Source organism: Lepisosteus oculatus, chromosome 22 (assembly GCF_040954835.1).
Source record: "Lepisosteus oculatus isolate fLepOcu1 chromosome 22, fLepOcu1.hap2, whole genome shotgun sequence".
Taxonomy (NCBI): Eukaryota; Metazoa; Chordata; class Actinopteri; order Semionotiformes; family Lepisosteidae; genus Lepisosteus; species Lepisosteus oculatus.
In genome coordinates this window covers 5,655,520-5,682,841 of record NC_090717.1, presented here as the reverse complement: position 1 = coordinate 5,682,841, position 27,322 = coordinate 5,655,520, and the positions used below count along the sequence as shown (strand labels likewise).

The 27,322-nt window shown below is 38.5% G+C and overlaps 1 protein-coding gene across 3 annotated transcripts in view; it reads left to right on the top strand.

Moving 5' to 3' along the window:
• The first annotated feature begins 10,833 nt into the window (after positions 1-10,833).
• The window catches only part of sgsm1a (small G protein signaling modulator 1a), a 48,624-nt gene continuing 32,135 nt past the window's right edge, over positions 10,834-27,322 (top strand). The window contains exons 1-2 of one of the 3 annotated variants that reach the window (XM_015366371.2): positions 10,834-11,681; positions 11,828-11,871. In XM_015366371.2, the coding sequence (XP_015221857.2) occupies positions 11,663-11,681; positions 11,828-11,871 (63 nt within the window). In that variant the 5' untranslated portion in view covers positions 10,834-11,662. The remainder of the gene's footprint in view (positions 11,682-11,827; positions 11,872-27,322) is intronic. The other 2 variants (XM_015366370.2, XM_006640331.3) reach the window with 2 other exon arrangements.

Sequence of the window (27,322 nt, the reverse complement as noted above, 5' to 3'; positions counted from 1 at the left end):
GAAGGGGGATATAGCTCACACCTGGACAGTCACAGCGAAAATACCGCTCTCTGCTCATACCTGCACCACTCACAGGATCTGCCAGCTGCTATAGTTTATCGTTAGAGGAACCATTAAACCCGAATTAGTTCAACTTTACAAAAAAACACAACATTCTTTACTTTCGTCAATTCTTGTAAGATTTCATGCTAGAGGGGAAAAAAATATGAATGAGTAACTGCCCAAAGTTTATAATGAATACGGACAGCCCATTTCAAAATAGATCTTATAAAGACCAAATGGGAGGGATCGTTACTAAAAGAATAATGTACTAAAAAGTCTTCTTGTACCAATTACAATTCATGCTCTAAACAGTGTTAAAGTTTCCTGACAGCATCCTTCCCCATAAATGTGTACTTATGCAGAACTGCATTCTATTCACGTTATCAGTACCTCCAGAGGTTTTCTGAGGTTTTCATAATGTCTAGTGTCATAATAAATTCTTACTGTTCAGGGCTTAGACTGATTGTAATATGTTTTCTTTGTACTGCAGGTTTTTTTTAACTCTTTTATAGTTTTAATCTCGGACTTGTTCGGACACCTGAAAAGTATCAACACCCATATACCAGCAGCTCAATAGAGAAAAAAAAAACATCTGGTCAAGGGAAGTATAGCAGCAAAGAACCTGGGAAAAACACAGGCTCTTTCTTTGAGCGCTTTTTTGCGCAAGGACAGCTTTCCAAAATACTCTGTGATACAGTATGTACTTATCAGAATTAGGTCACAGTTGCAGCATGCTAGGAGAATGTATTGACTTTTGAGACATACAATACCGTAGTCCAAAAACTTAAAAAAGAGTGCACCAAAGCGTCTATGTTAATCACTTTTAAAAGTAAAGGCTTGTCTTACAAAACACGTCTATATAGATCAAAACAAACACTAGGCAGTTCAGTAAAATTCTGAACATTGCTGAACTGTAATATACCACAAGACGAAGAGCATAATCGAATTGGCAGTTTTATGTGCGCAGTGCTTAGATTTTTAAGCTAGCTTGTTTCGTAACTTTACCTAATCGGTCATTAAAAAATAAGAACAAAAAACAGATGTAGGGAGGTTGCCTTGAGCCTCGTTGCGTATTTAACAAGTCTCCTAGGTAATGTGACGTAAATGAGCTATTAGACCCAAGGCGTGCTGTTTGAGCACCTGGCAGGCGGGCTGAGTTAGAGGGACCCTTCACCGGCGACGCCAGCGACAACACAGCCGTACTGAAGCGCATAGGCGCCGATTCCAGCTGCCCGCTGGTACCGTACCTGCGAGCAGGTCCCCCCGGCCTGGTACACCTGGAGACCCGAGGGAACGAATCTGCCCTGGAATTGGGAGTAAATTGAGCGAGAAAATGAGCGAAGGCCACAACTCTTCGCTCATTTTCATGTTTTCGCAGGAAACACACCCTTAAGTCATATTGCTTTGCTCCCCGGATATCACTGTTTATAAGGACCGAGGTAATCAACCAAATGCATTGATTTTGATTGGCTGATTTTGATTGTTCTGCCTTTGTTTCTCAGTTTCTGTCCTTGATGTTGTAAATCATAACACAAATCAGGATTAATCAGTCTCGAAGGACATGGAATGATCAAGGTGGCCCTGCTGAGGAAGAATTACAGATTTAAGGTGTGTCTGGGTGCATGTACAGTAAGCGTGTGAGTGAGGTGGTTTTTAAATCTAATAAAATATAAAACAATCACTGAAAACAATGCTGAACGAAATGGAGGAGTGCCTAGCATTTCTGAAATATGAGCCAGGGGTACTGATGGTCACTGATTGAGGACTGTGTAACAAAAGCTCCAGGTTCTGCCATGGTAACTGAGAAAAGCTGAGCTCTCTCCTCCCATTCACTCCAAAGACACACAATTGCCGCACTGCATTACAAAAGGCCATACGAATTTGCGGGTCTGCCTACTTCACAAGAGATCGTCTTAATTATTGAATTTATGTTTCACTGTTTTCCTGTTTTCCTGCACAGGAACTACAGGAAGTTTACTTTGGCAAATAACACAAAGAATTAAAAAATGATGGATTCTATCAAGAGAACAACACCCATTTCACACAATCAGTCCCGAATTGGAAGATACTGTATGGAATGAACTTGCTGTGTTGTCTAATTCACAAAAAAAAATAAATGCGGAGACAACAAATGTGAATTGGACTGTCCGGCTCCTGTGGATCACAACTCTATAATGTGATTCTTTGACTTCATAATGTGCAGTAAAGCTTTCCGTAATACAAATGCTGTATTAATAATAGAGATCAGGAGCACATTCTCCCTTGGATGCACCTCTCTTCTTAAGGAATTACTGCAGTGTACAGTATGTTCATTTTTCTCCCTTATCCTAATTAGTATGGTGTAAATCTGCAATACCTAGAGCACATATTCTCTCTGAAGTCCTCTGTGCAACTTTTCCTTTCCTGCACCTCTATTTGAATGGCAAAAAAGAAGGATTTTTGAGGCACCTGCAAAGGCCGACTCAGAGCATTGAAGGACTTCAGCTTTCTAACCCTGCGCGTTCCTGTTTTGGATCTGGAAGTGACCATGCTGTAGTGGTGATTGGGCCTAATTCATTTTATTAGAAAATGCATTAAAAACGAGGTGGTAACAGAACCCCACTCCTTTTAGTGCGAAATGATTACCCAAAGTGTTTTGGGCACCCTCAAATTGAATATCACAAATGCCATAATCCAACAAGCCCAAGAGCCTACAGTCCAGGTAATCAGGTTAAGTGTGTAAGTGAATAGGACAACAAAGAGGAAAAAGTCATGAAAGAAAGTCATGCTCTCCACTTAAAAGGAAGTGACAGATCGCAAGGTTATAACTATCTGAAACAGCTTTTCAGCTGAAGTGAAATTCTATATTAGACTGGGGGAAGGGGCTGTATCCTGAAACTCAAACCATATAAATAGAAAATTGAATTTTATTGTTCTAATTTTAATAGACAACCCCTTCCAACTGGCAGAAATAAGAGACAGAATGATAGGTGTTCAACATATTTGAGGCTCAGAAGATTAAAAACTAAAACCCAAATTAAAAGCTTGAAGCAACTGACTTTAACAGAGACAGAGATTATGATCTGATTCTGCTGTGAGAGAAGTGCTTTCTTACATTTTGGCCCTGTTTTGAGAAGTTGGTGGGAAGAACAAAAGTAAATTGATTTAATCATGTTGTATAGTGAAAAGGGAATAAAGGGATCTTAAAGAATGCAAGGGATAAATACATTTAATTCAGAGTGAATGCAATACCGTAGAATACTATTCAATATTATGGTAATGTCTGGATTACAACAGAAAGTGAAAAAACAATGATTTTCCACTTGTATATCATTGAAGATGATAACTGATGCTCAAATTGCAGTTATACATCAGGGTTACTGCAGTTTCCACAACCTGGCTAGTATTTTTGTGATATGGTGACATTAATGAAATGATCTTATACTGTATGTTTATACCATACTTATTCCCCAACGTTCAAAAAAAGATAAATGACAAAAGATCATTTCTGTTTCCAAGGAACCGGATGCACCGGTTTCGTGATAATGTCCTCTGTTCTTCTGGATATAGAGCAAGTGAAATACAGAGGATGTGTTTCAGGCTGACCGGAGCTCCTTCAGTCCGCACTGTATGGTCAGCCCAGCCTGAGCCAGACCAACAGGTTGCTGTATCAGTCAAGGAAAACAAAAAGACCACCGGGGAGAGCAGAGGCCTGGGGGCAAACACAGCAAACTGCCTCCCTAACCCGACTCTGTTGATTCTTTCAATATAGTTAATGTTTCAGAAATTTGCAGTCTTGTCAATCTGCTACAGTGACTTTAAGCAAAATAACATCAGACTGACAGGTCTCAGTCACGTGTCCAGGATACCTATTAGCATCTGTCAGATCTCATCACTCACATTCCTGGATTTTGAAACTTCAACTGGGAAACTATCTAGGTGTTGTCTATTGCAAGATATAGGCCAGGTTTAGTATAATAACTATTAATATAACATTGTGTTTTATCTTTCATGTATAAAACACTTTTCTCACCTTTTTGTACTGTATATTTATCTTTTCAAATTTTAATAGTATTAGTAAGTGATAAAATTCACAGTAAATCATATACTTCTACGTTTACTAATTAGCACTGGGAATTCATATAACATCTTTGCATTACTGACGTTAATTTCATGATGGATATTTTCAGCATATTGTAAATGAAATCAGAATGGAAACAAGTTTTTTTTTTAAATATGCTGTCTTACTGTTTTTAACAGAGTAGTTGTTCACCCAGTGATGAGCTGTCAAAGGTGCAGTATTTCTTAAATTAGACAGTAGAAGTATCCTCCTTCTCAGATGAAAAGCAAATTATGGTGTACAGGATTACATTATATACAACACAGAGCACAGTCTCAGCATCTACAAGATCATGATAACATGAGTGGACCTTAATATAATATAGATCTCAATATAAAATTAAGAAATATAAGAGGAAGATGTGGAATGAACTAAGAAAATCACCTAGACTTCCACAAAAAGATTTAGCAAAGGATGTGGCTTAGAAATATAGCACTTACATGTTGATTTTTCTATGAACTATCTCTGTTCGACTTCCGATGAAGTTCTAAAGTACTAAAGTACTAGTGTCATGTTTACTCTGGGGGGTGCAGAGCATGGGAGGGAGGTATGTCATTGGAGGCCACACAGCTCTTAATAAATGGACAGTTCTGTGATGACCAAGGGAGTTCCTTGGCTAACAGAGGTGATCTCACAGCCAAAAACAGGAGAAGAAAACCATAAAATCAGCTGAAGCAGTCTAGCCAAAGCTTCATTAACCTTGAGATCTGGAAATGGTCTCGTATACCCCATAACCTCTTTTGGTTTCCTCCCGGCAAAGTGTTTTTTAGAAAAGAGAAATCAATGCAGATTAAATGACGCATATTTAACCTTCAACACCTTGTGAATTCACTTAATAAGATGGATGAACTGGACACATGCAGTAAAGAATGATCATTTTTGGTACATCAGAAAATGTATTAATTCTGCACTGTTTGTGCATAGAGAAACATTTAAACACACAATAGCTGTTTTCCACGGGGCAGTGAAAGAGTTGTGAGTGACACTAAATTGTAACATCTGAGCCTCCTGCTGCTAATAATAAATAAACTAGTTGATACCAACTCTGATCCTATAATTAAGCAGTGTTTTGTTTTTGAAGGTTTTCCATGACCTAATAATAATATTTTTTTAAAGAAATATAACATTGGAAGAACTTAAAAGAAAGGGGGAAACTGAGCCTGCCTTTTGTTTTTGTTTTAAATGTAGTTAATTTTATGTAGTACAACCCTGCGTGCAACATTAAACAGAACATCCTCAATAAAACCATCACTACTCTGTTACTTGTTAGCATTGTACAAGTTCAAAAAATGACTCATCACAGTTGTAAAACGTCGGTGAAGTGGGATTCTCCAGTGAGAGTATGTAGGCAATACTAACTTACACAACTGGGGATGGACCTTTTCCCTTGACAAATGTTATGACTCTACCCTTAGAGACAGGAAGGAGGGAAGTGAATTCCAGACAATTTCTCTTTCATCCCAGGAATAAGCTTGGATGGGAATAAGCACTTTAGCTTTGAAGGGAAAAAAGCAATCTTATTTTCCTGACATGTCACACATGAAGGCCAGTAAGTGTTGCAGACCACTTAGTGCCAAAGACATTTAGTGGGCACACCTTGCATTGTCCTGGGACTGGCTTTTGTCAACAGATTTTTCTGTTTTTCAAAACATCAAATCCGATGCAGGACAAGGACCAATTTTCCTCTCAGCACGCAAAATTCCCTCCCACCGCCCCAACAACCTTGAATGGTCTCTTTCCTCTGAATCCCCAGCAAAAGGACCCCAGACATATGTTCTGGAATTCTCTCAGTTTCCTAGGCCTTCATGCGGAAGTAGTTTGACACTCAGTAAGGAAGGTTAGGGTGCAGTGAGGGGGAAGGAGACCTTCAGTGGCGGTGTACGATGTCTCCAATCACTGAGACAAAGCTGTCTACCTGCATCAGGTTCTCAGGATAGTCTCGGTGTCAGTCTGCATTACACACCCCCCCTTTCGCCAACAGATTCTCCTGACAGCTGCCCCCCCTCCAGGGCTCGCTCCCCCTCAGCCAAGCAGCAAACCATATCCTACTCCCTGTGCGCACTCATCCCCATTGACCAAAGCACTGGAGCACAGACTTACATCAACATTTTCCATACTGTACATTGGAGAAAACACTCAAGCGTGCACGTCATGCAGTTTTGTGTCTCGAACTTTGGATTTTTCATAATTATCTGGTTATTCTGATACTGCATGTCCCACATCGGTCATAAAATGTATTTGTTCTTGGACATTGCTTGCTTGGAGTAACATGTGTGTCATTACTGGTTTTAAGCCTGTAAAGAACTGTCTACCTTGCAGGTCATACTTAATTCCCCCCCCACACACACACACACACAAAATATACAGAGAAACAGGATCTGGCCCCACCTGTTTGAATCAGCTGGTGTCCACACCAAAGTCGGCTCCCGGGTGGTGTGTTTGTCCCCATCGCCACAAACCCCCAGCTGCTACCAGCAAGTTATGAAGAACAGGTGGGCATTTCTATTTACCAAGCAGATCCACAGCATGATTGACGTACCTCGAATACTCTGGCATCAAGAGAAGTGTGACTACACTGACAAAGTCAGATTTGGTATTTCAACACCAATTTCATGAGTACAAGATAAGATCACTTTATTGGCCATATACAATTCCTTGTATTAGGAATTTGTCTTTTCGCATACCCCAACTTGCTCTCCATGAGACACCCAGACAGGGAGAGAAGTCTGGGGTCAGAGCGCAGGGTCAGCCATTTATACGGCACCCCTGGAGTAGGTGGGGTTAAGGTCCTTGCCCAGTGGAGTAGGATTCCTCTGTGGGCCGCGGGATACGAACTGGCAACCTTACAGTCACAGGCGCAAATCCTTAGTCAGAGAGACCACCTACAAAGAAAAAGAACAAAGAAAAGAATGGCAAAACTAACAGCCATGGATAGGTTTTATGCCATTATTAGGTCTTATCAGTGGGACAAAATTCATGGTTATGGTCAGAGCTAATTAATAGAGGCTGCTTGCTTTTAAATAAGGGCTATACTAAAATATATACATATACTAAAATATGTACAGTAGTATAGAAAATTAAACACATCCTACTCCCACGCTTCATTACTATTGAAAGACGTATAGAAACTACAGTTTCTGGTGTCAAGAGGGCCTTTTTTCACATTGCAAAATGATTAGTTACATTATGTGAGAATGTAACCAATGTCAGTCCTAGGTTTTGTTAATCAATGGTAAAATCCATAGCAGTTGTAAGCAAGTTTTAAACCTAAACTCAGGTTTTCTGGGAGTGAGAAGCAGTTCCAGCACCAATGAATGACAATGGTGCCATCTGCTGAGTACTACAGTTTCTGCAGGAAGAAGGAAAGCTGGTTCTCAAAGGACAAGCCAAATCAATCCTATTCATCAAAGAAATAAATGTATCCTAGCATAATATTTCGAATGTACTGTAAGTGACGTCTAAAAACTTCCTTTATATTGTTAACATCCCTTAATTTTCTTAACATCTGCATTTTTGCTTTCCTTTGCTACCACCTATTACTATGTGTAGCTTTAGCAGTAATGGGTTGAGTAGAAGTGACTCAAGATGGAATCACTGTAGGGCCAGATGTATTGTCACAACCATTTTTTTGCAACACAAAGAGATTCTAACAGCTCCATTGCAAAAGCTAGTTGATCTTAAAATAAAATCACACTGATTTATAATCATAGTTTTGGTTTGATTTTTCTTTTGTTGTTTCTTCCCAGATGAGTCCAGTCTCAGATGAGTCATGAGATGTTTTGAATATTTAAATAGAGCAGTATTCATTTCAAGTACGTTTTCATCATGAACGCTCAAGTCAAATCCTTTTTACAGCAGTCTGTCAGACAGCCCTGTGCACTTTTGCAACTGCCCACAAGATGGGGTGACATAGTAAACACAGGGACTTAAGAAAGGTTACAAATGAGAGGAGGCATTTTTGCCCATATAGCTAGTTTGGTTGCCAGTTGCTAATTTATCCAATGATCTCTTTCAGCTATTTCTTGAAATAAGTAAGAGTACTGAGAAGATCCTAAGATATTAGATTTAGCAAATATGAATAGTAGCTTGTCAATCCTTTTGTAAAGAGCTACCCCCTACTCTTATTCATCTACTGTGTAGTCAGCAGGGTATGAAACCATCTGATCTTCCCTGTGATGGGTTCTCACACAGTGCAAGATCCTGTGATGTTAACTGCAGTTGGTTTATGGCAAGGGCACCATGTCCTCTCACTTTTCATGGGTAGTTTCGATCCAAATGGACCATCCATACATTTTCTAACTACTTTATCCAATACAGGGTCATGGGGGAGCCAGAGTCTATCCTGGCAAGAATTTGGCCAAATGCAGGATAAACCCAGGACAAGATGCCAGTCCATTCCAGGGCAGACACAGACACAGACACAAACTCACACCAGGGCCAGTGAACACCCCAGGGATTGAACACAGGGACCCAGTGCTGCAAGGCAACAATGCTAGCCACTGTCCAAATGGACCACTGCCTTTAATATCCCATATCTTTCCAGAGCAGGTAGATCTGCTGCTACCTTCAAAACACTGAATGCCCAGAGGTGCACCAGACGTTGGTCTAGCCTTCTACCTGACTATTAATACTGATAATATATCAGTAATATGTCTGATATTACTATATCTTACTGATCACAACATTTCATGTAGCTGTGGAAGTAATGTTAATACAGCAAAGCAATCCAGGCTGCTGCTGTTTTGCTTAGGGGAAGAATTATGATCTGGCACAAGCTTGCACTGTTGCCAACACTGCTTGACTTCCTAAAAGCAAGTGCGATTGGAGCCAAAGCAACAAGGCTCGTCATAATTTTATTTATGAAATAGAAACCCAGGGAATGTGATCAGGGGAGCTGATAAGGCAGCAAATTATTGTATACAGACTGAATCTAAAGCATGTAGTGGTTTGGTGGTAAAACAAGGGATTAGGTTACTCAAGATGTATCCAATTCTTTCACCCCAGAGGGAACTGTACAGAAAGGTTTATTAAATGGTCAGTACTACTTTCTACAGCTATTAGCCTTTGCAGGCTCTTTGAATATTTAAACTGACACACTGTACATGCTCTAGATACACTGTGTGCAAATTGTACAAGCAGAGGGCAGTATATACAGAGCACAGAGTGCACTCAGTCCCCATAGCTTGTTATCCATAACGAACCAAAATAAGACAACAGCTTCTGACATCAGAGCCCCTGCATGTCGTACGGAAGACAAGCTGACCATTTACTTCTGTGCACATCTAGGAAAGTTTTCTTTTTATTAAATTCTAAAGCTTCTTAAAAAGGAAGCCTTAGATGAATCTACAAGTATTAAAATGAAGGGTTTGGTACTAAGAGAATCATAGTACATTTTACAATTATTAGCTACACCAAGTTAAATTTCAGCAGCAACATTTTATAATCCAAGAACGTTCTTTTTACAACAAAGTGATTATATTTTTCTGAACTTTAAAAACAAAATTGCTTTCAGGCATATAAACAATGCTACTAATAATAATTTGTGTAATTTCATACTTACATACCGTATGCAGTATGAACAATTAAGATGGGACTTAAACAGCACAACATTCTGGAAGGCTTCAATTTGCAAAGCTGTATCATTTTCCATCTTAGGCAATGTGTGAAATTAAATCCAAAGGCCTGTTCTATGTTCTTGTCACATAATCTTTTCACATTTTAATGTGGGAACAGAGACCCATTTATTTCCTTTAATTTATAATGCACGCTTGAATTTCGAACATCACACTGAATATTAATGTATTTGATGGACCCTTCAGTGATATCCACCTGCAGTTAAGCATTACTAATGAATGTCCTTACTGACCTTGAAATTCCCAATAAATTGAAAATTTATGACCCAAATGTAAGTACAGAAACGTAATGGCAGCTCAGTTTTTGCTCTGCTTGTTTCTATTTCCTAAAGTGATACTGTTTTTTTGATGAGGACCTTTATTTTGTTGAAGTGGTGCCACGAATGTATGTACAGTCATTCCCCTGAAGGAGTTTTTCCATGACAAGGAGTTTTTGGAGATTATATCTTTGAAAGTTCCTTGCTGATAGGCGTGTTCAACAAGCATACTATCTATATAGCTGGAGAAACACTCTGATCACACGCTGGGTAATCGGCTAATTAATTACATCTAGAAATAACAGAAAACAATATTGGGATATTAATGTATAACAAATTATTTTACAGGACTACCAGAAATCCTTGCAGGAAGTCCATCTGTCCTTTACCTAAGTCAGAGCACAAGACTGCATCAGCGAGTGAGCTGTACAGTAACAAGTAGATAATTCACAAGATGAAAAATGAAAGTTTTACTCTTTAGCATAGAATTAGCGTATCTTTTTTTCTCTGAGAGCAAGTGTAATCGGTGCCTATTGCCCAGGGTTGTTGCTTATAACACGGGAATTATGGACAGAGGACACTTGCCTCCTACATGTCACAAGCATATCTAGAATTGTTTATAGCTGATGAGCTATAACCTCAAAGAGCCTGGTGGACCTGTTCACTATATCTATATCTATCGTGTCCGCCTAATTATCTAAACTAATAAGGCTTACATGGTTGCTAAGCAACACAACATCCCCGGGAAGAAACGCTGCTCACGTGTTTTCTACCGAATCGCCTTCTGGTCTCTCTGTTTGGAGACAGAAACGAGTCTTAACGATTGTAGCATCTTGTCTTAAATTGCGCCTTAGTTATACAGTGTGCTAATTGTCGGTCTTAGCTCAGGTTGTGCACGTATGTGCTAACAACAGTTCGGTATTGTAGTTCGACTAGTCTGCAAATACCAATTTCGTGATGTTACTATTTAATTGCAAAATACACGCATTCACCTCATTATGCACGTTTTAGCATAATGCGTTAGGAGAGGTATACAAGTGGGTAATGAGATGTTTCGTACCTGTCCGTTGTTCCATTGCGTTTGTTTTATATAAAATTAATGTTTATAAATGTGTTATAACTTCGGAATGCCGATATACAACTTTAAGGTCTTGTAGTGAGGATAGCTAAGAAAAAAAAATACCTGTATAATCGGGACGTGTGGTGTAACTGAAATGCAGTTTAGTCTGAGTCTGCTATTTATGAGCAAAATTCTTCAAAGTGCTGTAAAGCAATTAATGCCCCTATTGCGCCTGCTTGTTCAACTTCAATTCGTAGGCGAGCACAGGCAGTGAAAACTTCTATTGAAATCTCGCGTATTCCTGTCAACGCAGTGGAAGTTCCTTGGGCTCCCTTAGTACTCCTTTAAAAGGCGGACTGTTCTAGGGAAGGAAGGGAAAAAAAAAACACTTCAGACCACCCTTTCCACAGCTTGCTGCTATTTGCTCTCCGCTGCTGTAGTGTACATTGCGTTCTGGGTAAGGAATGAGAGGAGCGAATGCGCCTCACTGAGCCGCCGCGACTTCGCACAGGTTCAGCCGAACGGTCGCTCTGGTCTTTCGCAGCTGAGAGGAGACAGCGCTACTGAATCCATGGCAACAGCGATGTCAGGTACAGAGAAAAGGGAATAAATATCACCATGTTTCGTTTTTGGTGCCTTTCTTAATGCAGTGTATTATATGAACGATTTTATTGGGTGCATGCTGCGTACCCTGCACTATGGAAAACAAATGTGTGTTTATTTGTCACGTTTTCAGAAGCGGAGACGCGTCAGAGACTGGTGCGGACGGTCAAGAAGGAGGTGGGTGATTTTTTTTCGCCTTTGAAAATATATCTGAATGTTTATGCATTGTACCTACCTTTAAAAAGCAGGCGAGTGAGTGGGGAAAGCTAGCCCTCTTGTATTATTGTGTCAATTGTACAGTCTTGATGGTATTGATGGATACGACAGCAGGATACTGCACAGATAATGTTTTGCAGCTAACGTTTATTTTGAGGACGTCTTCTTCAGGTGTTTAATTGTTTTAATACTTTGGTTTGGCTGGTTATTGGGGCTGCATATTTCTTTACTGATGTACATCCACCGGGCGTCACAAGAACACACACAGGGACGTTATCCGGGGTGAGATGAAGATCCTTTAGTGCATTCTTGTTTCACAAGAAGAGGGGTACGAATATATAGTCGGTAATTCAATTTCGGTGCCATCCTTACATGTTTTGGAACCGGAGCCACTTTAGTTAAACACCGAGAACATAAGAAGCTTCGGTTAAATGCTATGCAAAGTCAGTGGCTGGGATCTACTACACTTTGTCACTCTAGATCACATTGGATAGTCAAAAGATTTTATTTGAGTCGATTTATTGCTTATCCGTCAATCAACGCTAAAATCAAAGCAAGGGGGTTGTTCTTGGGTGTGTAAATGATGCGTAGTTTTGCACTTGTGAGCCCACTGTCAAAATGCTGCCAGCTGTTTCAGGTTCCCCTGTTTGTTTTGTTGTTGATGATGATTGTGTTGTTCAGTTTTTTCTATTGTTAAGATTTGATGAGAGAAACTGGGAGCTTTTTGGTTTGTTGTAATAAGCTAGCCAGTTGAATTCACCTTCTTAAAAAAATCTACAGACAAATTTTAACAAGCAGCTCTATAAAATTCCAACATTAGCACCCCTGCCTAACTGTGCTGACCATACTGATGTTAAGCATGAAGATAGTGCATTATTGACACTTAAAACATCATGCAAGGGATCTTATTTGGATTAATGGTTTTGTATTTTCTCTTATTGTAATGTGCTGTTTCTTTGTTAAGCTCATTTAGTGCAATGCAAGTTTATGGAAAAAATACAGTGGTAATTGAAATGGCTGTTTTCTTTTCTTACTGAGCCACAAGGTGTATTATTTATTCATACAGTGTTGCTGTGTACAAGCATGCAAAAACTCCTGACTGCAGTACTGTATGATATGATGCACCCCTCAATTCCACACCCCTTCTAAAAAGTCAATACACCTGACCAGTACATTACACCAGGTTTTCTGATATATTTCAGATTGATGGTCATATATTATTTCATGAATTGGCTGAGCTAGACTTAGAAATGTTAGCAGTTAATTGTATATTCTGGACTTATACGCTCTAATTATGCAGTGTTTCAACTGTAGAGAACGTAGAAGCTTGTTATGACTATAATATGAAAGATGAGGTGAATGCAAGTGTATTGTTTTACAGTTCTAAATGAACTGGAAAAATCTTGGTTCCAAATATACCTGGAGTGTATGTTAGAGATTTAATACTGATCTGTCCAGCCTATGAAGAGTAAAATCACATTACTACTGTGAATATATTTTACATGGAAAGGGACAGATCTGATCGAATATGGTTATGCTTCCTGGGATGTTGGCTCCCTTGTCTATTTCTGCAAGTGTGTTGCAGGAAGCAGCTTTGATAAGAAGAATCCGATTGTGTTACATCTCAAAAATGTAAAGGATAGCTTTGCCTATTTTGAATGCAAAGTAAAATAAATTAAATGCATTTCATAGTAATATGTTATAAATTCAATCCTGCATGTTCAATAAAATCTTCAGAGCACTGTTTGAAATATCATGAAAACGCTGCCGATTGATAGTCATTATAAGCCATAGCTGATCTTGGTCAGTGCAACAGAATTATTTACTTTCCATTAAGCATTTTGGGAAACTTCATTAAGAAACACTTGATTGGAATCATTTTGTTTACACGTTTATTCTTCTGTTGGGTCTGCTTTTTTAGCAATCGGTACCCCATATCCAGCAGATAAAAAATACACAAATAACTTCTCACATGGAAACTGAGCTTTCCTCCTCATACCTCAGCCAGGTCTTCAGGACTGAATGGCCTTGCAGACCACATTACCTCTCTTCACACATCTGGGTACTCCTCATTGTTCACTCATATCTACTAGGCATTAACATAGCTGGAATACTGGCACACATTGCTCTTGGATGTATGTACATGACATTTAGCCACCTTGTTTTATCACATGAATAGATACTCCTCATGTATTTCAAATTGTGTTTTGTGGGTGTGTTTTTTTTTAATAGGTACTTATCGAGCCTTGAGGTTTATATACAATAAATATTCTGAAAAATTCTTAATCCAACAGTGATCTTGTCAAGACACTTGCGTTTGTATACATATAGAGAAAACTTTATTACACACAAATGTATTTACAGTACATGTTACAGATTGGAAAATATTTAATGAGGTTTCAAGACATGTCAAACTAGAGTTAAAAGTCAGACAGCAGCTGCTCCCAGAAGCCTGTCTTCTGTTACAAAATTTCTGGCTAGACTAGAACTGATAAGCTAGAAATGTCAATGATTTCAAAGCACATTATAGCACTCTTTTTTTTTTTTGGTTCACAGTATTTAAAAAGAAAACAAAACTGCCTCTGCAAGCGTCTGAGTCCTTTTCCATAAGAAAGCAATATACTGTAAATGTACTGTATATAATCAACGTTACATCTTGTGAGCTAACTGGAAGAAGACAATATGAGACTTTGCGTATGGCCTTGCTATGTTCCTTTTTGCACATGGTGTTTTTTTTAGAGCAGATGGCCTTTCAGTTCTCTCTGAGGACTCCAAACCATGCCCGTATCCCATCTTTTGTAACCTTTCTCTTGCCCAGCAATGAGTCTGCCTTCTTTGGCTGTTTCCTCTGTCTTTGCTTCCTCACTCCTTTCACACCTGTATTTACACAGGGAGAAGGACACTCTCATAAAGGCACAGGATACTGATAGGACTAGCAGCTTGCTCTTTGCCTTTCTTTATCGCAGCTTTTTTTTTTGAGCCTGTCGGTGGTTAGTCAGGTTTCAGGCAGCAACTAAAACATGCTCTTCACTGTGGGCTAAAACGCTCTACAGCAGTCACAGAGGGTCACGAGGAAATGGATTTCTGATCTTGAACTCCTGAGCAAAGAGAGAGAACAGAAAAGGATGTTTTGTGCAGATTTCACATTGTAAAAGGATCTGTATAAATGTAGTCTGTATTGATTTTTAAGTGTATTGTGGATTTGTATACTAATACATGCTTCAAATGGAGTATTGTGGTTTTGAACTGAGTTTGTATTCAGTGGTGTACCCAAGAATGTTTAAAAAACAGTAATCAATTTTATATATTTGATATAATATAATAGTTGAGAGGTTATTATGTACTTATTTAGTGTCTTTTCTGTAAGCGAGTACATACAAATGCTGGCTGATACTCATTTAAAGCCAGGAAGTGAGAAAAGGTACTTTGTCTAGGGTAGTATAGCGTTCAGATTGGAATAATGAGTCTTAAGCCTTAACCACACCTCATTATAGCATACAGTTCGTATGTATTTTAATACTCTTGTAACAGGAGTTAGATCTTTTCTCTTTAACCTAATGTAAAAGAAGAAAAAGAGGCCACAGGGGTTACTGTCTCATTGGGAAAGTCCTGGCCGACTAATCCCACCCTCACTCAGCCCGTAGTGCCGCCCTGCTTGGGGAATCCCAGCCACACTCAGCTAGCGGTGTGGCCTAGGCTTGATCACAGGCCTCAGTGTGTGTTCACTCCGAAGGACCCAAACTTCCTATTCACCGACTAGGATATGTTTTGGGAAATTAACTTCAGTGCGTTAACAGAAAAAAATAGTGTATACATTTTAATTGTAGCCTAAACCTCTGTGCTATTTACAATGTTTTTACAGAGGTAATTAGGCTACAGGCTTACACAAATTGTTCTGTTAATGACCTGCAGGTATGATTCCTGTGTGAAATGTCTGAGTATTTCGAATTAGTTTAATAAAAATTCAACAAAGACACTCTAAAACTCTCTTTTATAAAGCTGAGTCACACCTGGTACTGCAATAGTTTTAATTTAAATATCTGTAATATTACAGCCCATAGCCCTGCTGAACCAGCAGATTAATGGGAGATGTGCAAGGACTTTCATTGTCATATTCTATTTCATTTGAGGAGCAGAGCTGGCAGGGTACTTAAATTGTGGCTCTACAAGAATAAAATATTGCTGCCTGCTTTGACCACCTATGACAATTTTATCTATTAAGGGAACTGCTATTGCAGCTTGTTTCACAGCACTGGAACTGTAATATTATTTCAACCTGTCTGGAATAGAGTCATAGCAACTCAGTGAATTCACATTTTTTTCATGGTAAAAATGTCCGTTTTAAAATGTGTGAAAAAATATTTCCTTCTAAAATATCACATGGAAATCTGGCAAAACAGATAAATTCATTTATTTTCTTGATGTAGCATGCCATATTCGCACAGCATGTCTTATATAATCAGTGTATAAATTATGGGTGAAATGCATGCTTTTATTTGTAGTAAAGCAATGTCATCATTGTCATCATTAATTAATTAATTAGTTTCCCTATTTATAGACATGGCATCTTCTATATGCGTGTATGTTTTATAAAGTCTTTCAGATAGGTTTTCATAGTACATAGTACTCTGGATTGCTTTCCATGTGATCAGAGGAATGGAATTGCAGTTCAGACTTCATCTAGATTTATTTTCCTGTATGCTTTTACCTAGATATGATAGATTGTATATGCAATAATAATAGCCAAAGTAAAACATTCTTATATCAACATGTATGCAATGCTTGGGCATCAGTTCTTCTGTCTGAGTGGTTGAGCTGTTGGGAAGCTCTGGAAACCCATCCATTTCTTCTTCTGTGAAAATGGCAAGGATTAGGGACAAAAGGTCTCTTATTATTTTCTTATTTCAGAATGGGAAGTAAGTGGTGTATGTTTGATGTGAGATAGAAGGTTTTAGATCCCATCAAATGCAATCCAAGGCACTTTTTTGAGCTGCAATTTTCTTTTAGGGGAGAATTTTTCCATTTTCCCCCCAGTCTTGCAAAACAACATAATTATAATGTATATGTTCTTTCAGCATGAAAGCTATAGACCAAAATGGACCAAATCGTAGGTAAAAAAGATACCGGCATGTACATTACAGGAATTATTATATCTTAGAACAGCACTGGGTGAGCACTCTAGGACCTAGATGTGTCCAACATTACTCATCTGAAACTGATATCATGTTCAGCCATGTAAAACCCACCGTTACTCCTGGTATTGTTGCAGGTGACTAATTGATCAGAAGATCTTCATCCAGTCTTTTTGTGAAGTATCCCACTGAATTAGCTTAAGCAATGTGCCTGAAAACTGCTTCTAGGCTCCCACTTGTTTTGTGTCTAAAATAACTGACAGCTCTATGCCTTTTCCAAGGTTTCTGTGCAGCAGAAATAGGAATATATTTAAAAATATCAATTTTCAAAACTACAATTAACTGTAATAGCACTAACGAGAAGCTCATTTTTGTTGCTTAATGTGTGTAAGAGTCTGAAATGTCCTGCAGGCATTTTCTTCTCTGACTTTGGGGTTGCAGTGTTATCAGTTGTGAACTGTGCTCAGCTGCAAACAGCAGCTGAGAAATAAAACTATTTTAGAAAAAAAAATTATATAACCAGTCTGAAAGATTATGTAACATTGTTAACTCCTGCAATGTCTGGAAAATGTAGCCCCACCATTGCAATATATATTTGTGTGTGATTGCTTTTCCTTGGAAATATTGCAAATTGCTTTTCAGCACTGGACTGGGGTACATTGAATCTGATTTACCAAGCTACCAGAGCAAAAGCAACCTGAAAATAATGCAGATACGCAGTAGATGTATTCTCTGACCTGAGTGTTTTCTTGTGGCTCAGGTTGATTTCTGACAGGTAATGTTTTTGTATGAGTCATTTGAGGTATTTTTCAGCAGCCCAGGATATTGGGTTAGTGCAAACCTCCCAGGGGTTTTACTACCCATCAACAAAGACCCTGTCATACCTGATCTAGCAATCTAGCCCAGAGTTTTATCTTTGCTCACTCTTAGGAAAATAAATGAAGAATTGTAGGAAATTGCATTGCCACTATTTAGCAAACCTTAATCTTTACAATTGTGTGGTTTATAGACGGAGATGCCCCACAACATGGAATTACTTAGAGCTCTGTGTTTATATGTGCAGAATAGATTATTCACTTTTAATGCTGCTGTGCAAGTTTTTATTTTATGATTTTAATGCACCTCCATTTAAATATTTACTGAGCTCAGAAAGAAAATGTTAATTACAGAATTTATTGTGTCTTTTGCCTCCACTTTTCATTCTGTCTCCTCATAGAATAGAACTGAGCAGTTTTAACATTGAGGCATCCCAAATGGTATCTAAAATATTCAGTGATACAATGTGCACAGTGTTTGGCTGGCAGCTGATTCAGAGTGTTAACATTCATTTAATATTCTCTGAGCCGAACTACGACAGCTGCTGCCCTAGTCCCTCAGAAAATTATTGTATTTATTGCTGTGAACACATCACACCATATGGAGCTAAAGAAGAATAGGAAAAAGTTCTAAGCTAATATAATTATGTAAGCTGCAGAGCCACGTTACATAACGTGTTAGTTCATGTGTGGCAAAGGGGCATCTCTGTAAAAAGAATTGAAGACAGTGGCGGCAAAGTCCGAAATATTGTTTGACAGGTATGAAGCCACATGGTGTTGTTTGTTGATCTAAGCTGATATGAATGGCTATAAGAGAATAATCACAACAGTTTAAGATATAAACTATGTCCAGCCTTTATGCTCTGAAACTCAGAAAGCGCTAAGTTTTGTTCTTTCTTGGATTCTGTCAATACATTTTTGTTTTACAAGAAATTAACTGCCTTAGCTCCAGGTTCTTGCCACCATTTGAAAAATCAGGTGTTGGTTAGAGGTCTGTGATAAACAAGTCTCAGCACAGAGCTCTGGACCCTTTCATTTTTCCTGGCTTCAAGAATAAAATTAGGGGCAAAATGCAAAAGTGTAGGCTCCAAACATCATTACTGCAGAGCAAGGATGTGAAACAAGGTCATTTATCTCTGCCAGTTCTTTTTCTACTCAAAACCTGATATAGAATTGATTTGGTAACCAAACAACCCATTTTCGCACTTAAACGGATTAAAGATGACGTGGAGCTCTACAGACAGGGGATTTTAGCTGAAACAGGATTTCCCCGTGCTGATTGCACCTCCTGTGACTTGTAATCGTCCCTGCTTCATCTGGTACCAGTTAAAAACAATCAATGGCACACAGGAATGACTAAAAGAGCACCAACTCAGTAATTTAATTTGGACACCCCTGGAGTTATTTAACGTACTGTTTCATTTACTTACATCTATTGGTGCATGAAGGAACGGTCCAGCTCAACCTCTCGTTAAACTTCTTTGTTGCTTACTCAAAAAGGGGAACAAGTAGTTTATGCTTCTCCAATACAGCAAGCAATATAGAGCAGATTTTCCAGTGGGTTTAAAGAAGCTTCTATGACTATTGCTGACATTTCAGGGATATATCATAGGTGAGGACAACTTATTGTTTGTCACTGTATGAGTAACGCATATTCACGCTTGTTCATCATTCATATTCATTGTAGCAGAAATGAATTGAATAGTCAAAGGTCAAGGATGGAGTTCCTGTACTGACTTATGGCACCATATGGCTACCCTCCAATATCCCAGCAGACACATGGACCTTCTTTCAGCTTGACAATACTGACATACATGCTGAGTCCGTTTTATTCAAAATATGTGTTCTGAATGCAAGAGAGTTTTCTATTTTAATCTAAAACCCAGAAATCTGCATTGTCCCACACTTTGAAAATAGTAACAGCACACACAAATCAGCCAGTAGTTTTCACAAGTCAGGCAGTGATTCATTCCTCTGATGTTTTTTTTTTCTTTTGATTTATGTGCAGTACACTAACTCGTACAGAAAAAAGACATAATTCATCTTAGCCATGTGTAAACATCTCCCGAAAATTTTTATATCTTACTAATTTACTCAAGATGATTTATGATTCATCGTTTAAAACTCCTTTTAATGAAGTTATATCTATGTAATGTAGGATGCTTAACTCAGATTTCTGCTAGGCGTTAAAATGGTCTTTTTTTGAAGGACTTTTTTCTCTCTTGGAATTTTAATTATAGAAAAAAACCATTCTGTTTTCTGGCAAGTCCCCTCACAAAGATGATGCTTTTGCTATAATAACCATCATTACTCAGTATAATGGTAATTGTTCCTTTTAGAATTAATAATTGCAGTGTGTTATTATTTATTTGCTTAGTAAACACCCTTATTTACAAAAATGAATCACTCAAACACAAAAATAAAAGCCAGGAAAAACAGTGAGGCAGGCACATAACAGAATGCCTGTGCAGCCCAGAGCAGAGTGAAAGCCATGTCAATCGAACAGTAAGGAATCATTGATTGCAGTGAAGATAGGCCATAGAGCAGAGTGCAGTAAAGGTTGCTAGTAAAACTGTATGACTGTGTCAGACAGATCACCACTGCTAGCTAAACCGATGAGTCCTGAGGAGATCACCACAAGGTAATCCGGGACGGAGCAGTTCTGATTACAATGGGGAGTTAAAGGCAAACGAGGACTGAGTAGTTCTGATTTCAATTTTTAACTAAAGGAGATCAATTATTGAGTAGTTCTGATTTGAATGGGTAGTTGAAGGCAGTCAGGGACTAAGCTGCTCTGATTTCAGTGGGTCACAAGGGCCCCGAAGATGGAGGATCTGAGTGGAATATAGCATAGTACTTGAAGAAGGCTTCACAGCTGAAATGTTGTGTTTTCTCTCTTCTCTTTCAGCATGGAATAAACGTATTACTTGTTCCTTTGCAGACTATGCATGCTGACGCAGCTCCCCACCTGAACTACTTCATAGTACGTGAGAGGTTACAGATGAATGGAGAAGGTGAAGGAGCAGATTCTAAAGGGCATATATTTATGTAAATGTAGGGTATTGCATAGAAGGGCATATGTGTAACTATAACATTCATCCAGCTGGAAGTGTGCTTTACGTGGCTAAGAAGCGTTTGGTAGTCTTGGCGGCCATGGACTTTTGAAATGTTACAGCCACTGTCGTGATTAGTCATGTGGTAATAAGAAAATCAATTTCACACTTCTCTGGAATTTGAATCTCTTGATACACATTTGAAAATTATTTTACAAAAAAGGAAAAAAAATGCAAATTGTCTGTGAGACAGATTTATTTACATAAAATATCAGCATTGAAACCAGGGAATGTGATTAGCATAGCCAGGTTCAGACAGCCTGAGCTGATTTCCAGACTCTTGGAGATGAGGGAAGAGTGGGCTTCATCAATGGCTTTCATATGCTGTAGGCTGGGGTGTGAGTTGAGTGCAAGTCATCATAAAAACAGCTCTAATTATGGAACATATTAAATGTGAGCATACTAAATACTGTATGTCAAAACAGTGGATGGTTGCTAAACCCGTATCAAGACAGTATCTCTATACTGTATACAGGGAACCCACAACACTGTAAATTTGTGCAGAGGAATATTTTCTGTGTTCTTTTTGCTTTAACCAGATGCATAGTAATGAAGAGGCTTTTCAAAGGGACATGAATGGAACCCAGTGTTCTGCTGCCCTGTACATGATGTGTTAGGCACCAGGATACAGTCCATAAGGATGGTTTCTTATGAAGAGTCATAGGAACATTAGAAAAGTTCATAACAAGAAGTAGCCTTTTGGTTCATCTAGTTAATTTGGTTGCCGGCAGTTAATTGGTCTGAGAATCTCATCCAGCTCTTTCGTCAAAGAAGTGATTACATTGGGTAATAAATGATCCCAGGTAAAGTGCTTAATGTTCTTCCTCAAAGTTTCCACTTCTGTCTTCTGTTTAGCTTTTCTCTGTCAATTTTGAAAAGGTCTTAAGAATGGGAAGTGCTCGTGACTAATATATGTCAGAACTGTTTCTTTTGTTCTGGTGTTTTTCTACCGCCCATTTAAAACCACAACCTCCACGAGGGTTAGGCTTTTTTATTGAGAACAAAACAAGCTAATACAAAAAGGTAAGGGGCTGATCTAAAAATGCACTGATGGATTTTTCATGCACTGATAGTGTTTTTACAACACTAAGCAACCCAGTCATATTGGGGTTACTGCAAAAATAGGGACACAGTGCCCTGCTGCCTCTTATTAAAAAGATTAGCAGGCTGTCCACTAAGAACCAAATGACTTTGAACAGTTAACTGGTCCTTTAACACCCACACTAACCCCCAAGGTAGAATATTGAATGCTAAAACCAGACACCACTCTATTTTCCATGGTGCTAAAGCTATAATATATGAGTCATTTCATTTAAGTAGGTCAGCTTCAAACAGCATAATCCTGTACTCTGTACTGTAGTTAGATAATTTCAACTTCTGCTCTTAAACAATCATAGACTTCCTATGTACTGCTTGTCTCAAAAAAGGCTTATTAAAGAACATGTTCGCCATTAGGCAAAGAGTTGAATCCAGCCTAGTGCCGGTTGTCTTTGATTCTGCTGTGCTCAAAGTTCTGCAATTATAATCATTAAAATAAAACTTTACGTTTGACTTATGTGTGTAAATAATGAGTCAAAGTCATGACTATATTTCCATCTGTTCAAACAGAACAAATGAGTGTTCAGATGCCCCGATGTATTAAAATGCTTTCCCATCACTTGTGTCCCTGCATACTAGAAGTTCACAATATTAACTAATTGTTGCAGATTTTACAAGTCTTCTAGGAGTGGGAGAGAAAGTAAGAAAGTGGTTTAACTTTTTTTGTTGCTGGCATGGTTTCACAGATGCATCCTTCATCTTAGTAGCTTATTTCTCATACCTATGACTCAGCACAGTTTCTCCCTGGAGCCATGAGTGAAGGTGGCAATGGTGGCTGAGTGAATTAATGCAATGACATTGTTCAATAAATTTCCTACTGTGAGCCCCCGAACCTCCATCTGACTGACATCACAAGTGGAAGAGCTGTTGCTAAATTGCAACTAATGGCTTATGTGAGGTCTGTGTTGTCTAATTTATTTTCTATGATGTGAGTGGGCTTTTTTCATATACTGTACTGTACATAGCTCCCCACGTTGATAATCTACGTGCACAATTATTTGTGTGCAGCGTTTGAGGTCTCTTTTCCCTTTTCGAGGGTCTGATGACTTCGGAGGCCCAGACCTGACAGACAGCAGTCTGTGAGTCATCAGCGACAATCAGAGGAGACAGCTCCATCTCCTGAGAGTCTCTCCTGCCCATGCTGGCGGCTCCCAAAGACATGTCCTCGACAAGTGGGCTGGGCTCAAAGGGTAGCCAGTGATCACCAAGGATGTAGTAAGGGATAGGCAAGCAGGGAAACCAGTAGGCAAAAAGCAGCAACAGGCAATATATATGAAAAATGGTGCAGAAGTGCATTTTAAGACATGCCAGAAGAAATGATCATTTGTTACCTTTAGCATTATTTATCTGCTATAATTGTTCTTGGCTCTTCCTTTCATTGAAACAAAACTAAAAATATTTTTAGACAAAGGTATATCACCTGTTAAATTATTTCATTTGAGAAATTTTAAGATGTGGGACCCTTATATCAAGTAGGGTGGTTCTCCTTTTGTGTAGATGCATCTTTGGGGGAATATCAGGACTGCGCTTTAACCAGAGGTCCAGACTTAAGTTGTTTTACAAATTAAGTTGTAAAGATTCTTAATAAAGCAGCACCAGGAAGAATAGAAAAAGAGACACATGGTCAAGCCTGCGCAGTATTATGCTTTTTCTTTTGAGTTTCTAGTGTACTTGATGGAAAAGAAAAAGATCATCTGGTTTATGCTGGCAACATAACCTGGGTGACAGGGTTTCAGTTGGAATGACTTGAAAACTGCCATAAGGACATTTAGTATCCTGCAAATGCCAAAGTATGGGAGGGTGAAATGAATTGTCTTAGTCCACAAATCCTCCCATTGCCTGATCAGTCAAATTAAATCAACTTAAAGACTCAGAAACGAGTCTACCTGAGTTAACTACTAGCACTGAGTTGTGTTGTCTTAAATGTCATTAGGGGATAGTGCAAGCTATAAAAGCTGAGGTTCAGAGGTTTTTGGAGATGAGTGGCTATTTCATCTGGTTTCATGACCCTATTGCTGAACATGAGATGAGGAAGACCCAATATAATGTGAATTGAGATTTATGATGTAAAGTATAAGTATGTAATTTCAGCCAAAAAAGAGTAGAACCACACAAAGCATGGTCTCAGCATTAAATGTCATTGTGCCCTACAGGATGGCAGACAGACTGCAGTACTACAAATTAAACATCTTTCAAGGTTCAATTTTTTATCTGTTTTATCTTTATAACATACACGTGTACAAGACTAGGTAAGCCTGTCTTCCAATTACAGTATAGTGTGTTCAATTTAAAGATAATGGATGTCAAGCTGCCTCTATCCCTCTCAATAAGAGAATATTCAGTACATATTTCTCTGTAATGATGCATGTTTCCTTGTACACCTGTAATTTAAAATATTTTGCTGTCCAAAAATATAATTATCATTATTATAATCATTGTTATTATTATATATATACTGTATGCAATATAAGTATTAATAATGTTTTTTTATGAAAATGGACTAGAGGACATATACACCATAGTGTCATGCAAGGTTATGACTTAACGGAGAAAAAATGCTTTTACAGTGCATTGAGAGGTGTTTTTCATGCCAACCCAGCTTAATTTTTTTTTTCTGCTGATTTTGATTCGGATTTGAGAATGAGCGATGCTGGGATTTCTGTCAAAGTCATGTAAGCTGAGAGAGTGAGAGAGTGACTGAGGGAAAGTGAGGGTGAGAGAGTGAGCCTGGACTTCAATCCGAAGCCTTCTTATCACCACCTTTGGAGCTACTACTTTCCTTGTTACGTAAGTACAATGCATAGTGTTATAATTTCCTTCATATTATAATTAATATTATTATTCCTTATATAAAAAACGTTTAAAGCACAATTAATCAAGCAAAGGTGCTCCCTGAATTAGATATGTACAGTATATCAGTGAAATCTGAAATCTGCTCTTATAGCAAGTTTCTGGATATATCTGGAATCTTTTGAATTTGAAAGCTTCTGTTAGTTGTGACAAAACCATGGCATTTTTTTCTGCAGTGAGTAGCGCATTGCTGTAAAATCAGGGGGTTTGCCAGCCTGAAATGTTCTTTTGTTCATACTCTCAAAAGAAACAGAAGACCAAGAAAACTGTATTGTGAGCTACTTCCTTACATGTGTGCAACATCCTTTTTCTGATGCTAATTAAGCAACATATTGACAAGTTCCCTTTTCTGTCTCTCAAGAGACTCATTAACGTGCATTTATGTGTCTGGATATGTAAGCACCACATAAACAAAAATGCTTGCTTTATTTCGGAACTTAAATGTGTTTTCAAAAGTTTACAAGCTAGGCATAATATCAGGTCAAAGTTTGTCCCAGTGTTATACACTGACAGGGACTTCGGCAACTGTTTGCAAAAAGATGAGGAGGAATGAAATGGACACGATTCTTGTGTTTAGCCTGTCTCCAACTACACAAGACTCGTCCTCAGACTGCTGTTCAGTGTTTGCTTTGCTAATCTAATTGCGATCCAGCTCAAATTGTTTTTGTTTTACTGATTTTCTTCTTGCACAAAAGGACACTGGAGCTGTGCTTTGAGGAAGCCTTAAGCCCCCATATCTCTTTGACTAATTTTCACGGCTGTAATCTGCACCCCATTCCATTTAGAGGCTGGGGAGCGGTGTGCAGGCCCCCACCCCTCTGACTGTGAGCAGGCAGGCTTGCAGTGAGTCATTCATCCTCACCATGGCACACTGAGCAGAACACATAGTTTCTTCTCTCGTAGCAAAAAAGATAGCTCACTTTAGGCTTCCTGTTCATTTCCTGCTCACAGCTTCAGAAATACCAGGGATTGCCAGTATATGAATTATCCAGTCAGGGCGGATCTGCTTTGTGCTGGTCCCTGCATCTCCCTACCCAGGTTCTAGTACTTCAGTTTTACCAGAGTGTCCAAGTGTTATAAGATATGCTATATCCTGTGTTATCAAACCTTTTTTACTGCCATGTTATTACCAGGTGACACTCCCTGGCTGTCAAAAAGGAAAGTTATGAATGGATCCCAGAAATGTCCATTCATTGCTTAATCACTTGTACTCTGAAATTGATTCTCTTATTTTACCTTTTGTTTTATTAGGATAAGAAAGATATAATAAATCTCAGAAACCTTGTACAGTAATTTCCTGGCCTGTAAGTTTAATCACTAATATAACTAGGCTTTCTGTAATAATAATAGTGAGGGTTGCATTTTTATGGTTACATTGAACTGCCACTGGATCAGCAATGTAGTCAATGAAAAATTTATTTGGAAACTGAGAGAATGAAACCACACATTTTCTGCCTGTGCATATTTTTACTTAATTTTCCTGTAGCATGCTATGTTTTTCTTTTGGCTACTGTTCATGATGATTTTTTCTGTTGAGCAAAATTTTCATCAGGTTTAGTAGTAAAAATCCAATGAAAACGAGACATAAAATCTGTATGTTTTGTTGTAGCTTTTCAAAAGAAAAAATGCTTTTCACTGGAGTAGAAATTTTTGAAAGCTCCGTTTGAAATGGGGACAGTCTAAATATGGCATATTTTTATTTATATTTAACAATTTAATTATCAGCTGCAGATTTAATATATGAGAGCTCTGGCTGAGCTTTGAATGACAGAGTTATTTCTTTCATTTCCTGTAATATCACACTTTTCAATTCAAGGCCTGTAGACCATTTTACACTGTCAAGTTTTAACAAGGTTCTGCAAATCAACACATATGTTTAGCAGTGAAGATTTGCAGCACATTGCTGTGTTTCAAAGGAAAATCAGAAGTTCAGGAGAAAGGAAGACATCTATTTAACATCAGAAGATTGCATTGGCATGATTCCAGGGTGAAGTCTGTATGGTACCTGTACAGATGAGTTTGCTCCTTTGATTACAGAGCATTCCAAATTGTGGTTTTTAGGCATCATTCCAAGTGTAAAGAATTAATAATGCCTTTATCATAATTTAAAAATTGAGTTCATAATTGCTTTCCTTCAGGCACATTAAGGGATTGTGAGGATGTCAGTGTGCAGTGACAATGTTAGTACTGTACGTGTGTCTGTGTGTGGGGTGTGGGAAGAGCATGAGTCGCTGGAATGAGTGAGCCTGTTTGCCTGACTTGTATCCACCACTGCCCTTTGACCTTCACAGCTCATGGTATAGGAAGGAGGAGTGGTGCTGGTGTATGGTTGCTCATGATACACCTGTGTTTTCAAGGAATCCTAAGAACGTGTTGAGCTACAGTGTAGTATCCTCCGATTTTA